This window comes from Arachis duranensis, chromosome 7 (assembly GCF_000817695.3).
Source record: "Arachis duranensis cultivar V14167 chromosome 7, aradu.V14167.gnm2.J7QH, whole genome shotgun sequence".
NCBI lineage: Eukaryota > Viridiplantae > Streptophyta > Magnoliopsida > Fabales > Fabaceae > Arachis > Arachis duranensis.
Window position 1 is genome coordinate 34,639,755 of NC_029778.3, and position 18,414 is coordinate 34,658,168.

At 32.0% G+C, this 18,414-nt stretch overlaps 2 protein-coding genes and 1 long non-coding RNA gene across 3 annotated transcripts; 2 read left to right on the top strand and 1 right to left on the bottom strand.

Annotated features, from left to right (window-relative positions):
- Nucleotides 1-3,704: 3,704 nt before the first annotated feature.
- LOC127740528 (uncharacterized) lies at nt 3,705-4,106 on the top strand. The gene is made up of 2 exons (XM_052251556.1): nt 3,705-3,839; nt 3,924-4,106. Exons 1-2 carry the CDS (start codon nt 3,705-3,707, stop codon nt 4,104-4,106), a joined length of 318 nt encoding a protein of 105 aa, XP_052107516.1.
- A 454-nt stretch (nt 4,107-4,560) lies between these two features.
- Nucleotides 4,561-5,090, top strand: LOC107458716 (uncharacterized). The gene is made up of 3 exons (XR_001586125.3): nt 4,561-4,691; nt 4,791-4,844; nt 4,933-5,090. It is a non-coding gene; the product is annotated as an uncharacterized LOC107458716 (long non-coding RNA).
- An 11,475-nt stretch (nt 5,091-16,565) lies between these two features.
- On the bottom strand, nt 16,566-18,414 carry LOC127740529 (uncharacterized). The gene is made up of 5 exons (XM_052251557.1): nt 17,984-18,414; nt 17,764-17,887; nt 17,384-17,665; nt 17,184-17,285; nt 16,566-17,069 (listed from the first exon to the last, which is right to left on the bottom strand). The coding sequence occupies exons 1-5, from the start codon at nt 18,412-18,414 to the stop codon at nt 16,566-16,568; spliced, it is 1,443 nt and encodes a 480-aa protein (XP_052107517.1).

Consider the following 18,414-nt stretch of genomic DNA (forward strand, 5'->3'; position numbering starts at 1 on the left):
GCGTTTAACGCTGGGATTTCTGAGGGTGACTTTGAACGCCGGTTTGGGCCATCAAATCTTGGGCAAAATATGAACTATCATATATTGCTGGAAAGCCCAGGATGTCTACTTTCCAACGCCGTTAAGAGCGCGCCAATTGGGCTTCTGTAGCTCCAGAAAATCCACTTCGAGTGCAGGGAGGTCAGAATCCAACAGCATCTGCAGTCCTTTTTAGTCTCTGAATCAGATTTTTGCTCAGGTCCCTCAATTTCAGCCAGAAAATATCTGAAATCACAGAAAAACACACAAACTCATAGTAAAGTCCAGAAAAGTGAATTTTAACTAAAAACTAATAAAAATATACTAAAAACTAACTAGATCATACCAAAAACATACTAAAAACAATGCCAAAAAGCATACAAATTATCCGCTCATCAGGCACCTATGCAGATTCGGGTGTTTTCTGAGCTGGTGAATAGGAGCAGGGTGGCGGAAGATTGTGTTAGAAGGGCTGCAGCAGAAAAAGGGAGTCTGAGCATGCCATTCCAAAGGACCACAGGGAGAAACTTTGCACCCAGAGGCAGACAGTTCAAGCATGGTGGCTTTGTCCCTCAGAACAATCAGGGGCAAGGCAACTCTGGGAGGCCTAATACCTGTGCTAATCATGGAAGGAGACAGGGGAAGAAGCCACAGCAGGATATGAGTTGCCACAGATGTGGGAAGTATCATTCAGGACCATGCAGGTTTGGGACTGGAGTTTGTTACTCATGTGGGCAGCCCCGACACTTGGCTAGTAGTTGCCAGAGAAGAATAGGTATGAGACAGGCAGAGTGCAGCAACCAGGAAGGGTATACACTACTTCTTCAATAGGCGCTGAGGGGTCAGAGGCATTGATCAGAGGTAACTGTGAAATGGTGGGTAAAACTTTGAATGCTTTATTTGATTCTGGAGCTTCACATACTTTTATTGTATTTGAGAAGGCTGATGAGTTAGCACTGAAAATAGTAGTGTTGGGGTATGATTTAAAGGTATATAATGCCACCCACGAGGCTATGGTGACTAGGTTAGGGTGCCCCCAAGTTTCTTTTCGAATACAAGGGCGTGATTTCGTGCATAACTTAATTTGTTTGCCGATGACTGGTCTTGATCTCATTCTAGGATTTGACTGGTTATCCAAGAACTGCGTTTTACTAGATTGCTCTGCGAAAATAATGTATTTCATGCCTGAAGGCACAGAAGGGCCAGTTGTGGTGAATAACTACTACCTGAATTCCATAACGGTGAACTGTTCTAGGGCTGAATGTCAGGGAATATTGTTGTTAGCTGCGGGTGTTTTGGGTGATGATCAGAACTTGGAGCAAATCCTGGTTGTGTGTGAGTTTCCGGAGGTGTTCTCTAATGATATTGATGAATTTCCACCAAAACGGAAAGTTGAGTTTGTCATTGATTTAGTACCTGGGGCCGGACCAATCTCGAGTGCTCCTTACAGGATGTCGCCTCTAGAAATGGCCGAATTGAAGTCTCAACTGGAGGATCTGTTGGGTAAGAAGTTTATCCAACCAAGTTTATCTCCGTGGGGTACGCCAGTATTACTGATGAAGAAGAAAGATGGAACCATGCACTTATGTGTTGACTATAGACAGCTGAATAAGATTACAGTGAAGAATAAATACCCGTTGCCTAGGATTGATGACCTAATGGACCAATTACAGGGAGCCGGTGTATTTTCTAAGATTGATCTACGATCCGGATACCACCAGATAAGGGTCAGAGATGAGGATATTCCCAAAACTGCCTTCAGAACGTGCTATGGTCACTATGAATATACCGTGATGTCCTTCGGACTAACTAATGCTCCGGCGATCTTCATGGATTACATGAATATAATTTTTCATCCATACCTGGATAAGTTTATTGTTGTGTTTATTGACGACATTCTTATCTATTCTAAGACCGAGGATGAGCATGTGGAGCACTTGCAAATCGTGCTACAAATTCTGAAGGATAGGAAGTTGTATGCCAAGCTATCGAAGTGTGAATTCTGGAAGTCTGAGGTGAAATTTCTTGGTCATGTGGTAAGTAAACAAAGAATAGCAGTGGATCCTGCTAAGATTGAGACGGTGATGAATTGGGAGCGGCCAACTTCAGTGATGGAAATCAGGAGTTTCTTAGGCTTGGCGGGTTATTATCGAAGGTTCATCAAAGGGTTTTCACAGCTCGCTTTATCTTTGACCAAGCTGATCAGGAAGGATGTTCCTTTTGTATGGACTTCCGAGTGCGAGGAGAGTTTCCTTGCCTTAAACCAGAGATTGACTACCACCCCTGTATTAGTGTTGCCTGAGCCAAGAGAACCATTCATGGTGTATTGTGATGCGTCCTTGAAAGGTTTAGGATGCGTGTTGATGCAGCATCATAAGGTTGTAGTTTATGCCTCACGTTAATTAAGGCCACATGAAAGAAACTATCCAACTCATGATTTAGAACTTGCAGCCATTCTCTTCGCCCTGAAGACTTGGAGGCATTATCTCTATGGAGTGAAATTTTAAGTCTTTTCGGACCATAAGAGTTTGAAGTACCTGTTTGAGCAAAAAGAATTGAATATGCGTCAAAGGAGGTGGATGGAACTCCTAAAGGATTACGACTTCGAGCTAAACTACCATTCGGGAAAGGCGAATGTAGTGGCAGATGCCTTGAGTAGGAAATCCTTATGTGCTGCTTGGATGATGTTAAGAGAGGAAGAGTTGTTGAGAGCCTTCCAAGGATTGAAACTGGGAATCAGAGAAGAGTTTGGGACTTTATGCCTAAGCCAGTTACAAATCTCAAGTGACTTCAAGGCTGAATTGATAAAGGTTCATCAGAATGACCAAGAATTGTATAAGATTTTGCTGGCGATTGAGAAAGGCAAACAATGGAGAGTGTCAGAAGATAAAGATGGGTTGTGGAGGTTTAAAGGCCGGATAATTGTGCCAGATATCAGGGATTTGCGACATAGCATATTGGAGGAAGCTCACAATAGCGGGTTCTCCATTCATCCTGGAAGCACCAAGATGTACCAAGACTTAAAAACGATGTTCTGATGGTCAAGAATGAAAAATGATGTGGCGTTACATGTTTCCAAATGCCTAACTTGTTAGAAAGTCAAGATTGAACACCAAAGGCCAGCAGGAACCCTTTAACCTTTGGAAATTCCACAGTGGAAACGGGAGAGCATTGCTATGGATTTTGTATTGAGCTTACCAAGAACTCGGATAGGTTGTAATGCCATTTGGGGGATTATAGACTGACTGACCAAGTCAGCTCATTTTCTGCCTATTCGGATAAGTTGCACTATGGAGGAGTTGGCGCGCTTATACATAAAGGAGATTGTGAGGTTACATGGCGTACCTTCCACCATTGTATCGAATAGAGATCCTCACTTTACATTACGGTTCTGGGGTGCTTTTCAGCGAGCTCTTGGCACTCAATTAAGCCTAAGCACTGCCTATCATCCTTAAATGGATGACCAATCAGAAAGAACAATACAAACCTTAGAAGACATGTTAAGAGCTTGTGTTTAAGATCAACCGGAGAGCTGGGATCGATATATGCCTTTGGTAGAATTTTCTTATAACAATAAATATCATGCAAGTATTGGAATGGCTCCATATGAGACTTTGTATGGAAGAAAATGCTAGTCTCCATTATGTTGGTACGAAGCAGGAGAAAAGAGCTTGATAGGACCGGAAATGGTAAGTGAAACCACTGAGCAAATAAAGAGAATCCGAAGTCGAATGCTTGAAGCTCAAAGCCATCATAAGAACTATGCTGACCGAAGACGGAAGCCTTTAGAATTTGGGGAAGGAGAACACGTTTTCTTGAAGGTTACTCCGACCACTGGAATAGGGAGGTCCATCAAAACCAAGAAGTTAAATCCCTGTTACATTGGGTCATTTTAAATCCTGAAGAGAATTGGACCAGTGGCGTATAGGATTACGTTACCACCACATCTTTCGAATCTGCATGATGTATTCCACGTATCACAGCTTCGTAAATACACTTTTGATCCTAGTCATGTCCTAGAGCCGGAATCAGTCCAAGTGAGAGAAGATCTGACGCTTCCAATAACTCCGGTTAGGATTGATGCATGATACCAGCATCAAGCGTCTAGGCGGAAAGGAAGTTTCTTTGGTGAATGTAGCTTGGAGTCAGGCTGGTATTGAAGAACATAACTGGAAGCTTGAGTCAGAGATGCGGAAGGACTACCTACACCTCTTTTCAGGTAACTCACTCTGAATTTTGAGGACAAAATTCCTAATTAGGTGGGTAGGATATAAACCTCGCTAAAATCGGTAAATAATTAGTTAATAAATTGAATTTTAATTAGGAAAGCTAAAATTGCAAAACTAATACCAAAATAGGATAGAGCTTTTCAAAACGAGAATTTCGACACTAATTTTAAAGAATTTGACCCGAGATTGGGCCAAACGGGCCAAACCGAATCCAAAATGGGCCCAAGGCCCAACCCAACTCAGCATAAAACACTTAAAAGAACCCCATCTCTCCTCTCTTAATCATCAAACACGCTGAATGTAGCCATGGGAGGGGAGAAGAAGAAGCAAACCCTAACCTCATCTTCAAACCTTGATAACTTTTGATCCGGAGTTCCGATTGACGAGCTGTTTGCGACCCCGCGACGGGCTCGTCGAGCTCTTTAATTCTATTTAACCAAAACAGTAAGTAAATCGTGTTTGCCTAGCTCCATTTCTGCTGGTATATGATTTTCGGGTTTAAGATTTGAAAAACTCATTTCCTTGATGATTTTCATGTTTTAGGGGTCCACTAGACTTGATTTCTTGTGGGTATTGCCCAAGGATCAGTGGGTAAAGGTAAGAGATCTCAAACCCTAATGGAATTTTTCAATTTAGGCATTTGGGTATTGAGTTGTTATGTTTGGATGTGTTAATTGTGGTTTAGGTAGTGTGTCTGTGAATGTTGATGCTTGTTGGAGGCTTGTTGGTGATCAAGCTTGGTTTGGGGCTGTTTGATTGAGCTTGGAGGGGCTGTACTTTTGAGTTGTGAGGCTGCCTTGGGTGAACTAAGTGATCGGCCAAGGTATGGTTTAAGTTTCGCACGTTTAATATTTATGGTGTTGTGAAAACTTAGGTTAGAGGAACCATATGATAAGTTGAATTGTTAATTGCATTTAATGAGTAGTTTGTAATGTTGTTGGAGTAAATTGTTGTAGAATATAGATTGGAATTATGAGGTATTGAGGTTATTAATTTCATGCTTTTGGACTTGCTTATAATGGGTTGTATTGATGTTGATATTGATGAATTATGGTTGGTGATTGTTAATAAATAGTTGTTATAAGTTGATGGATTAACATGTATGAAGAGTTGATTTATGTTAATGGCATTTAATTGGTATATGTTGATGGAAGGTTGATAAATATATTATGAGAATTGGTATAGGTGAAGAATTGATGTGAACAAAGGAAATGTTATTGATGTATGAGGTAAAAGTGGATAATTTTTTATGATCAAGGTTGGTTGAGTTGATTAAAGCTTATATTGGTAATAGTTGTTGATGAATTGAGTTGATATGGTTTTACAATGCAAGTTTTAAATGGTAAGAAACTTAAGTTGGAGAAAAAGAGGTTTTGTTGAAAGTGGCTAAAACCAAATTTTGATGAACTTTGGACGTCCATAATATTCTCCTCAAATTTTGGATTGGGTTGTAGTTTGTTGCAAATAAAAGATGGTTTCAAGAGCTTTTGATTGGTATCAACTTTGTAGAAAATGGAATTTTGTGGAGAATGTTATGGACGTTGAAAGTTTAGTGTTTAAATCTGAGTTCAGGGTGACCAAACCGGTTTTGACTGTTTTTAAACCAATTTTTTACTTCTAAACCTCTATTTTCTTCCCTTTTAGGCTTAAGGTATGGTACTAAGACCAGTAGCTAGCTAAAGCTAGGAAAATAAGATAACTTGAGAATGAAGTAAGAGGTAAAATAAAGAGTTTTATAAAGAAGATGAGAATGTTAAAGGAAGTTTAATGCCATGGCTTGATAAATGATGACATAATGATTAGGATTGAAATAAAAAATGGTTTGGTGTTAGATTAGGATTGAAATCGAAAGAGTTAGGTAGATTTAGAATACATACCCATGTTTATAGCTTCTGTTTAGTCCTTAAGTTGGATAACTGAATAACGGAGTTCTAGGATTGTCTATGGCATTCTCAGGACCTTATTTATTATACGCGTGGCACTTTTACCATACTGAGAACCTCCGGTTCTCATTCCATATTGTATTGTTATTTTCAGATGCAGGTCGAGAGGCTCCTCGTTAGGCGTCTGGATCCTAGAAAACGAAGTAATCCTTGGGTGTATTTTGGTTTTCAGTTTGTATATATGTATATATGTATTTAGCTTACTGTTCAAGTAACTTGTGTATGCTGCTCCTCTTAGAGGTTGAAGGAGAGATAGGAGTTTACTTTGGTATTTTGGTGTGTTTTGGGGATACTTTTGTATGTTTATATGTATATATATCCTCCGGCCAGCCTTAGCTTCGCAGGCTGGGCCAGGGGCTAGTTATGCTATTTCTTTGGCTTTTCTTTATTCGTTTGTTTATCTTTACCATGTTCCTATTAAGTTTCTTAGCACGCAAGTAATCCTTTCCTGAGCGTTGTGCTTTTTATTTTGAGATCTTTGTTTTACCCGTTTTGTTTCAAGGCTCCTAGTATATTATCCTCTTCTCTATTATGTATTTACTCTGCTATTTAGAGGTCCGTAACACCACACTACCTCTGTTCTACGACTTAAGCGTAAAATCCTATGTAGTAGGGTGTTACATTGTGCGTACGCATGCATGTGTACGTACGCCCAGCTTTTGCGTAGTACGTTAAATTGCCTACGTACTACATGAATCATTTAATATTTATGGTTTGTGCGTACATACGGATGTGTGCGTACACACACTTACCTTTCCTCCTTTCACGTATTACGCCCTTTTATTTACGTACAACGCCCATTCTTCCCTTTTTTCTTTTCAGGAGCTTTCTTTTCCAGAGAGCTTTATGTTTCCATGAGTCTTCTGTTCCAGGAAGCTTTCTGTTTGCATGCTTTTCATTCTGTTTCTTCTATTTTTCTTCTAAAGCTTCCTGTAATCAATCAATTCAACTAATCAAAGTAATATTTGTTCTAACCTTAAATTCACTGATTATTTAATAGAAATTCTTAATAAATCACTTGAAATTAAGAAGGAAAAACACTAAAGATGCGCATGCATCACAACACCAAACTTAAAATCTTGCTTGTCCTCAAGCAAGCAATGCAAAGAAACATGGCTTAATAAAAAATTCTTAACCTTATGATACAAGAAGAAAGGATTGCAATCTAAATGAGTCTAGACAACCGTTTCACTTATGTCCCACTTCAACACAATTGATCAAAATCTTTCAAAGCTTCTGTTCGAATTAGATTATAGAATCTTTCCTTGAATATCACCTAGAAGCAAGCTTATTTACTTTCTTTCCATCATTTAAGTTCATTAGGTGCTTTGCACCTTGAGCCTAGTCGTGACTCTTAATATTTTGTTTTCAAACTTTTCGCTTGATACATAAACACCACAAGCACATAATTGAGGAGCACTTTGAACTTATTTTATCTTTTCTCTCTCATTGACCTAGATTTTCTTTTTCTTTAAATATAACTCTTTTCACTTCTTGCTACAAACCAAATTAAACCTAGGGGTCTCACTAAGCTCCAACATCTCCTTTCCTCTAACACCTCCTTATATTTGACAAACTCAAAAAAGCATTCAATATCAATCACAAGGCAAAGTCAAAAGGGTAAAGTACTAAATTGATCTCTTACGTTTGGGCATAATTCTGTTTTAGTTCTTTAGGTTTAAAGTGTCCTATTTAAATCCAAAAAAAGTTTCATTTATCTTCAATGTAGTCCCACCATGAGGTCAAAGTCAAATAATTAACGGAATGTCCTCCATGACAACAATATAAGAACAAGTCGATAATCTGGAGAACAAGTACAAGCTCCAAAGGTACAAAATCAACTGTAGATGCATCAATACATTTATTTATCATTCTCTTTAGCTATAAAAAATATTTCATTTAAATTGTAAGAAAAATGATAAACAAATGTATTGATACATCTACGGTTGATTTTGTGTCTCTGGAGCTTGTACTTGTTCTCCAAATTATCGACTTGTTCTTGCACTGCTATCATGTAGGACATTCCATTTATTATTTATCTTTGACCTCACGGTGGGACTACATTAAAGCTAAATAAATTTTTTTTGGATTCAAATAGAACACTTTAAACCTTAAAATATAGGAATTTACTACTTTACTCTTTTAACTATTTGTGCTTTGTTGTGATTGATATTGAATGCTTTTTCGTGTTTGTCAAATGTAAGGAGGTGTTGAAGGAAAGGAGATGTTGGAGCTTAGTGAGACTCCTAGGTTTTAATTTGGTTTGTAGCAAGAAGTGAAAAGAGTTATATTTAAAGAAAAAGAAAAGCTAGGTCAATGAGAGAGAAGTCAAATTTAACAAAGAGATAAGTCATATTAATGGTTTAGATTGACTAGTTGGTTTTGATATTAGAGTTAGGATTTAGGATGTTTAGGACCCGCCTTTTATTATATAGTTGTATTTGATTCTAAAATTCTACTGAAAACTGTCAGGTTCTCACTCGTGGCTATTTACTTCTCTTTTTCTGAATAGCCAACTTCAGGAACAAGCAAAGTTACATTTGGCGAGTTCACTCTATTTTTTGGGTCTTTTCTCTAGTCTTAGTGGTCTTTTCTCACCATTATTGTATTCCTCATGTGTATTCTTTTACTTGAGAAATAAAATTTTATTTTATTTGAATCTTTTTAGCCTGAGAATCAGTTTAGGTGACCTTACCATATATCAGACATTGGGTTTTCTTATTTTCGTATATACTTCTATGAATTTTGTAATTTCCACAAATAATAATTGGAATTTTCATTGAAAACTTTTTCTTCTTCCACTTGTAATGATATTGGTCATATTGCTTTCATAGTCGGTGAAATTTTAATACGTAATGATATTGATCATATTACTTTAATTCTAAAAATGAAACTATATTTTAACAAAAAAAATTACCTTAATAGTATTTGTATCCATAATAATAAATAACTCTCAAGCGCAAACTTTTATCTTATATTTAAATGTATTTGTGTCTAAACTAGTTTTTACATATGGTTAGTTGTATATATGGCACTTTTAAGAATAAAGAGCAAGAGGAAGTTGAAAATTTTGTTTATGAATCACTAAGAGATATCTACAAAAGTTAATCATTAATATTGTTTATAGAAAAATCTTTAAAAAGATCATATAAGATCCAAATGTAAATATTTTAGTTTAATTTTATATTATTTAATGTTATCAATTAGTAATTATTCAATTTCAAAGACAAAATATTTATTCAATATTTTAGTATTGAAAATAATTAAACTTTAGATTTTATTGTGACTTTGTAAATTTTTTATAGTAATAAGCTTTTGTATAACACAACAGAGCATCCAAGAAAATTCGCGTATAAAAATTCAAGCAAATGCAGTAACATTGTAATTCTTAAATCAATTTTTTTTATTATTTACATTTTCTTGAAAGGCAAAGCTATACATACAATAATGTAGAAGGCTAACAAGTAACAAGAATACAAAGCAAAATATGATCAAAATGTTATTAGCTCCACAGAATTTCATATTGAAATTTCATGATTAATAATTATAAATATAATGTAATAATAATATTAATTATTATTTAACGTTGGTTAAAATAATGTGCATTGTACTAAAGAAATTTTCTTGTGTAATATAAGAAAATTAGCCGAAATATAAATTTAAAAAAGTGTTAATCAACTTCAGAAATCAAATATAAGTAATCAATTAGATTTAAAATGTTAAATTAATGAACCTCAGATATTTTATAAGTGATAAAGATTTAAAGACATGAAAATGCTCACTTAAAAAATACGTGAAATAGAACATATGTTTTAACCATATTTTAAAATGAGCGTATTCAACCAGCTAAATCTTTTTAAAAATAGTTATTCTCTCATTATCTGCAAAATACAATAGAAAGCTACTAGAAAGCGTAATGACCACATTTGTTAAGGTTTGGGATCATATATAACTTAAAAAAAAATTAAAAGTAAAAAATAAAAAGAAACTTGAAAGAATGCTAAAATGAAGTGTTGTAAAACTTTCTCCAAACATTCGTCTTGTTTTTTTCCTTCTTCTGCAACTTCTTTTTTTAAGAGATTTCAAAGTCATAATCTAGACAAATTTAATTCATTTCATATCTTCATATTTTATCAAATAATATTATTTAAAAATCTTAAGAGATTTTAAAATCATAATCTAAATAAATAATATCTAAAATTTTTAGGTTAGATTATAGTTCAATTTGAGTCAAAACTTAATCTCACATATAGAAAGAATATCTTTCATATATACTTATTCTAATGGTGAAATTTTTAAATTTCGTTGAATTCTACATAGACATTTTAAGCCAAATCAATATATATATCTTCGACACCGTTATTTTTTCATTTAAAATTTATTGCTTTATTGCATTTTGAAATTAGTTTTTATATATTTATTTTTATCTAAAATACCTCATAAGGTGTTTATCTTAAAATAAACTAGGTATCTCATAATCTTTTTCAAAGAATTTGAAAAGTAAAAACTTTCCAAACGAATACGCTAGCATAAGAAAATAGCCAGAGAAAGAGAAGTTATCTATGTAACTGATGTTTTTCATCGATGATCTACAACAAAGAAAAAAAAAAGCTAAGAATGTGAAAATGAAGTAACTGAAGGATTACATGTGTTTATAACACGCAGCGGAAGAAAAATAAGGTAATCCTAAATATTTATTTTGTGTTTAAACTTTATTCTAGTAATAATATATAGATCAGATCTAAATACCTGCGTACGCTAGTAAAAATTATTTTCTCTTTCGATGGTACGAAGACGCTATGCGTATCCACACCGAGACCAATCTTTGCTGTCAACTCCTTGACCAATGAACATCCGATCTAAATTGAGAAACCTCTTGTAACTCTTTGCACGCCATAAAATTCTTCTCTAAGAATTAGGCTCACATACATTTATGTGTATAGAGGTAAAGGAATAAAACTTTTCTGTTTTATTCTCTCAGTTTTTCTCTACTCTTGGCATACATATATATAGTATGAGATTTGTTATTGATTTTAAATTTGAATCTCAATTCAAATTTAAATCATATCTTGAAATTCTAAATCTGAATACTTCAAATTTATTAATCATATCATAACTTAATTTGAAAACAGAATTAGTTAGGATCCCATCCAAATTTAGAAATAGAATAACTAATTATTCTCAAATCTCATTTAATATTCTCAATTATCATACTATTATTATATTCTTGATGCTAGCAAAGAATATAATAATATTCCATTTGAATTAATATAATTATTTATTTGATCAAATCAAAATAATAATTAAATAATTCTATAGCAAATATTAGAACACTCGTTAGTATGTGACCCCATATGTTCAATACTAAGCGGGTAGTAAATTAGTCGTACTAAATTTACTAATCAAGGTTGGCATCTAGCAACACTCCTCAATGACTCAATAGTATGAAGTAATATATTTTTACTAAGAACCTTAGAAGAACAAAGTATAATTCCTTCCATCTTTCCAGTTCTTGGTTAACCCTTAGAGTATGGTTTAATTGTCAAACTCTAACTTGTTACTATTATTATAATGAACTGTGAATGACTTAAAAAACTCATTTCTTCATTCATTTAATCCCCTTGGGCAAGGTTTTATTTATCTCAGTCATTATAATCATAGAGCTCAAACTCTTTATCGAGAGTTGATGGATTCCTTATTAACTAATCATTAATTCTACAAGTATTTAAATTATACCCAATATCCATTCAACTAGCACCCTAGGGTATTAGGTGTCCAGAATCAAAGTATATATTATATATATATTGATCTTTCCGAATTATTAATGTCCTTTTTAATAATCCTATAACTAAGAACAATTTATATTAAATTATAAAAGATTCATCTCTCAATATTGTGATCACTATCACAATGATAAATCTCTAAATTTAATCAAGAACCTTATTATATTAACATTTTAATATAATAATAATAACAAATTATTTAACACATGGTTGATTGGATTGTGGTCATACTACTTATTCCCAACAATAACGATAGAATTGAATTGAAGAGCGAAGAATAAAAAAGTACTTTCTCGGTGTAGTTAATGACGGAAGCTTTTCGAGAGAGACCGTTAGATCTGATCTTAGGGACAAATAACTAGTTTGAAGTCATTTTAGAAAAAGTCGCATACTCCAGTGCGGGATTTGCAATCTCCAAACAATAGCAACGCCTGTGGTTCGACGCTGATTCAGAATGTGATTTTTGGGGGATAGAACCCAAATAAAAAATGGCCTCTAATAAAGGCATGGCATGGTATTCCCCATCTTTCATAGGTATTTTGTAATTGTTTGGAGCTTTTCACTTTTTATTGGAAGAGGATTTGAAAAAGGGGAGAGTTGGAAAGGAGAATGCGAGAATGAAGCAAAGGTGCGAAAGGACGAAAAAGCAGTTATAGCAACAGAGAAGGAGGAAGTTGCTACCATGGAATAGGAATGGGTGGCTGAATTTAGAAATGGAATTGAAGAGGGATAGGGTTTTAGAGGGTTGGAGGGCTGGTGCCATGGAATAGGGATGGATACGGTGGTTGAAATTAGAAATGGAATTGAAGAAGGATAGGGTTTTGGAGGGTTGGGGGGCCACATAGGTTTGGATAATAATGAAACAAGTGCATAATTAAAACAGGGTACTTTTGTCACACAGAAGGCAATTTTTGTGGGTACAAGATCAGTTTCGATCTATCATGAGTACATATGTCAGCGTTATCATCTTTTATAGGTACAAATGGTCATTTATTCATTTTTTGTTAGTCCACACTTAGGTTCAATTTGGGTCAACAGCTTAATTAAACTCTTTTTAAAAAAATAACTTCAACAATAAATTGTTATATTAAAAAGTAGTTTATAAATAAGTTATTTTGTATTTGAGTTTTTAGTTCAAAAGTACTTATTTTATTAAAATATGATAAAAAAATAGTATTACGAGAGAAGTCATTTTCTATAACTTCTCTATAAGCTTCTAAATAATTTCTTAGAAAGCTGTAATTTAATTTTAAAAATTGTACCAAATATTAATATTATTACTTTTCATAAGTAAAAAACTTTAAAAATTACTTTTAAAACTTTTCAAACAGACCTTATTATACTTATTATTCGACAAACACACTCTAATATAGCTTCTACTACTATTTAAAAAAAATACATTAGTTCCTGATACGATAAAAGAACAAATTTAGTTTATTATCTTTTTTAAAATTTCAAATAGTTTAATCAATATTAGATACTAATTAATTTTTTATTTTATTAGAAACTAATATGCAAAGATTAATTTGCCAAATTTATTTTGAAGGACAAATTTGTACACTGCAAGGTTTATCAAATGACCATTTTAAAAGTTTGTTTTATATCTTATGAAATTTTTTTAGCCTACGTGTACACCAAAATAGCCATTAATTAGTCACTGTGTATAGAAATATGTATTTAATATCTTATAAAAAAATTATTATACTCATATTTTTTATATGCTAAAATAGTGGAGTTACTTTACCATAAAATATTAATTCCAAGATGATTCATCCATACACACTTAGCGTGTTTTAAGATAGAAAGATACTACGGCCCAACCCAACAATCACGAATCCAAATAAAGACAGCTCAGTGATTTGCGAATGAGAGCATGCAAAGCACGCTAATTGCGTTGGAGAAAACGTTTCATTCAAATTTAAAACATTTTAAGAAACCAACCTATTTAAATTAATAATAAAAAATATATATATATAATTAAATGAAATATTAAATTTAAAATTTTTAATATAACAAAATTTTTAAAAATTAGTAATTTTTTTTTACTTGTATGCTCACTAATCTAAAACAAATGAGTTAAACCGTCTATTTCTTTAATTTTCTATTTTTTCATTATTTAAAACAGTTCATTTTTGAGAGTTCAATATAAACACTGGAAAAAAGTTTGAATTTTTTAATCCAATCATCTAACTAAAACACTTGTAAATATTCCGCGATTTAACCAGTAACAAAATATATTATTTTTTATTTTTTAAATCGATTAAAATTAAATTATTAATATTATTTTATTATTTTAAAAAAAATTATATTTTTATACGTTCAAATAATTATATCACATTTATAATATAAATTAATTAATTATGAGTATATCTTATTTATAATATAAATAAGATATGAGTGTACATATGATATGTATTAAAAAATTTTGTTTTATTTTGTTTATGATGTAAACGAAATATTTTTATAATTAATTTGATTATATTGTAAATGAAATAAATAGTAGAATATAAAAACGTAAATAATGTCTAAATTACTTATTTTAGTAAATAAAGTATTTAAAATATTTATTTAAAAAAATCTAACAAACAAATAAGAGACAAAGATACATTCTTGTCATTAGTCCGAATAAACGGAAGGAAAAACAAAACAATGTAATCCAATCTAAATTATAAATTTTGATCAAGATTAAGTTTTATAATGATGTTACATGTATAAGTTATTTTAGTAATTAAATTTAATTAAATTAGTCCATTAACAATAAAAAATATTCTCAAAATAACAGGCATACATATGCGCTCTATTAACATCAAATTAGAGCGCGCATTGTATTTTTCTCACTTTTCGTAACACAAATTTTTGAAGTATAGCACATTAAATTTTGTGTATAACACAATTTATTGATATAGTCCACAAATTTTTGTACATAACACACAAATTTTTAGAATATAATACACAAAATTTTGTACAAATTTATAAATATAGTTAAGAGTGTTTATGATTCAGTTTTTCACATAGAAATTAGTTTAAACCAGTTTATAATATAATACATTAATTTAAACTAGTTCATAAACATAAAATCAATTTTAATCTAATAAACCAATTTAAATTAATTTTTATGCTAAAACTAGTTTTTAACATATAAAAAAAATCATATTTAACCCCTCTCTCTTTTTTCTCCACTTTTCTCCTCTCTTTCTCTCAACTTTTCTTCTTTCTCTCTTTATCAACATTTATCTTTTCTTTAACTTATTTTTTATCTTTATTTTTTTCACTTTGATACAAAAAATTTTTGTTTATTATCTTCTTTTTTATAAAATCGTTTATTTTAATATGGTCATAGATTGATCAAACTGAAATTGTATATTTATAAATACACTGTAACACAAGACTGTTAATAATTTATACTAAGAAATTGGCTAAATTGATTTTTTCAAACATCTCTAGATATAATATACAAATTTTTGCATATAGCATTCAAATTTTTTTACATAACACACAATTTTACATATAATATACAAATTTTTGTTGCGAATGTATTTTGTGGATATATATGTCTAAAATGAACACAATAATTATGTGCTTATTGGATATGACATATTTATATAGACCATTAGATTATATTAGATGGAAATTAAAGGTTAATATAAAAGAAGAGCATTAATGGACTTTAATAAATACAGAATATTCTAGTACATAATAGAATGCTTTAAACGACAATACACTACTAGAAATATGGCTTTTTCGGACGAATTTTGAGACGAAATTGAAATAAATTTCGAACAAATTATAGACAATTTTTTTTTTCAAACAAAATTGGGACGAATTTTTTTGTCCCAAAAAGCCTTGTTGCTAATTTAAATTTTGTCTGAAATTTCGTCCGAAATTTTTTTCAGACGATTTTGTGACAGATTTCGAATAGGCATTTATCTGCTAGATTTCTAACTATTATGATGTATTTTAGACGAATTTCAGACAGATTAGCTAACATAAAAACAACGTATTTCAGACAAATTTCAAACAAAAAATATACTTTATTTCAGACAAATTTCTAACGAATTTAGTCAAATATAATAAATTTTTTTCGAACAAATTTTAGACAAATCAAATATTTCTTTTCAATTAAATTTCAGACAAATTTAATTTAAAAGAATTTACGTATTTGAAACAAATTTCATACAAAACAACCAATTATTTTCGCACAAATTTTCTACAAATTTAATATAATATTTCAAATAATTTTCGTACAAAATAATTTGCTATTTAATAGATAAATATTTTAGAAAATAAATTGTATTCGATTTGCTTTCTATATTAAAATCATCATTATCATTTTTTTTCAAATTACATCTTCCAAATTATAAACACATAATAAAATCATGAAAAAGTTAATTACCATAAAAGAGTTAAAAAAATATTTATTATTAAAATACTTTTGTCCATAAATGTAATCAAACTAAAATAAGAAAAAAAATACTTAAACTAAAACAAAAAAAGCCTTTAAAAAGGTCAAATATCATGAATAAAATAAAATGTACTAACTAATTCACCTAAAATTCCTTTATCTAAATCAGAAGAAACATATACTCCAAATATCAATCACTCATGTTATCATCACTAGAGCCTGTCCCAAGCTCATCTTCCGTAGGATCAGACAAGGTTGAAGGAAGTGGGAGATTCAACTTTTTATACAAAGCATGAATTGTGTTTTCAGTAGAACCAATTCTTTTCTGTTGAACTTTTAGTTGACGTCCTTGATCTTTTAACTTGTGCTCAGCATTTTTTAACTTAACCTTTTGCTCTTCATTGATTATTTCTTGCTCCTTTGCTTTTTCTTTCCACATGTGAAGTTCTTGCTCAATATTTAGATTGTCTTTGGATGTCTCTGAACAATTTCTGGAATCCAACTTTGAAGAGAGATCTAAGCCAAAAGAACCTAAACCAAAAGCAGCTTTCTTTTTTTCCTTTGTCACAACTTCGTTCCAAATAGTATAATCATCTGGTATATCTAGGCCTTCCTTAGATGCCTCAACATCTCCCTCATCATCCAAGGATAAAGCTACTTGAGAAAGTTCTGTCTTTCGCTTTTTGAATTCACCCTACAAAATCAATTCATGTTAATCGCAACTAAATATGCCATGAACAAATACTAACATATAGTGAAAATTAGCAGTTGAAAAAAATAAAAAGAAGAACAAATTAGCATCACATACAATGACTTTCTCAGATCTTTCATCAATCCAATTTTTGTCTTTTTTGGTGTGGCATTTGGTATAAACCTCTTCTAGATAACGTTTTACTCCCGTAGCTTTCTCCTATAATATAACAGTTTTAATCGATAGGAAAAAAAAGAATAAGAGAACATTGCAAAAATAATAAGAACAAGACTATAAATAAACTATTTTTATCTTACCATTCTGCGTGTATGTTCACCCATAGATATGGAACCACCAGTATGCATGGAACTTCCAACATTTGATGCTCGATTCACAGTATTTACTGCTGACCAGTTCTTAAATTTCGAATCTGTAGCAAAATAATGTAATAGTTGACGCCAAACGGGTTCAGGAATATATTTTGGTACATGGTTAGGGTCTTTTGAATAATTGCGTCTCTCCTGATTCATCAACGATCTTAATCGATCACTCCCTTTAATCTCAAAAATTTGACGAATTCTTGCATTGTGTTGAGGTTCCTACATATAATTTTTCTATAAAAGAAAACAAACATATACATTGAATTACCCACTGTGTATAATATCAAAATAACAAAAAAATGATAATAAATACTTACCTTAAATTCAGTAAACCACAAATCTCGCATTTGCTCACTAGCATGTCTCCAGGAAGGGCAAAATTCTGAAAATTTGCTTTTAATGGCGTTTGTTACATGACGAACAGCAGTACATGGATTAAACCTATAAGAAGTTCAAATAATTAGTAATTACACATGTATTCACAATAAAAACAATATAGAGAGAACGTTAAAACAGAAAACTGATTGTTGTACTTACTCATTGCCAAAAGGCTCTATTTTCAAGAGCCTTTCTTGAGTGACAAGTTCACCTTCTTGAGCAAGAGATTCATCGTGATGATTTTCATCCGATGAGTGAGCATGATGTAAATTTCGTTCATTATTAGGAGCATTATCAAATGACTGAGGTTGGATAGGTGAACAATATGGTGATTCAGCTGGTGATTGTGATGGTGATGGTGTATGATCGGCATGGGAAGATAGTAAATTTCTCTTGAATTTTTGTGGTGGCTGCGAAGAAGAGGGTGGTAATGTTGAAGGCTTTTTAGATACATGTGAAGGAACTGGAGCTCGTGATTTTGTAGGTTTAGGGTGTGAAAGCTTAGTTTTGTGTGCACTAATCACCTCCTTACAACCAGACTGTTGTACTTTAATTGACAAGTGTTTTTTATTTTTTTTAGAACTTGACAT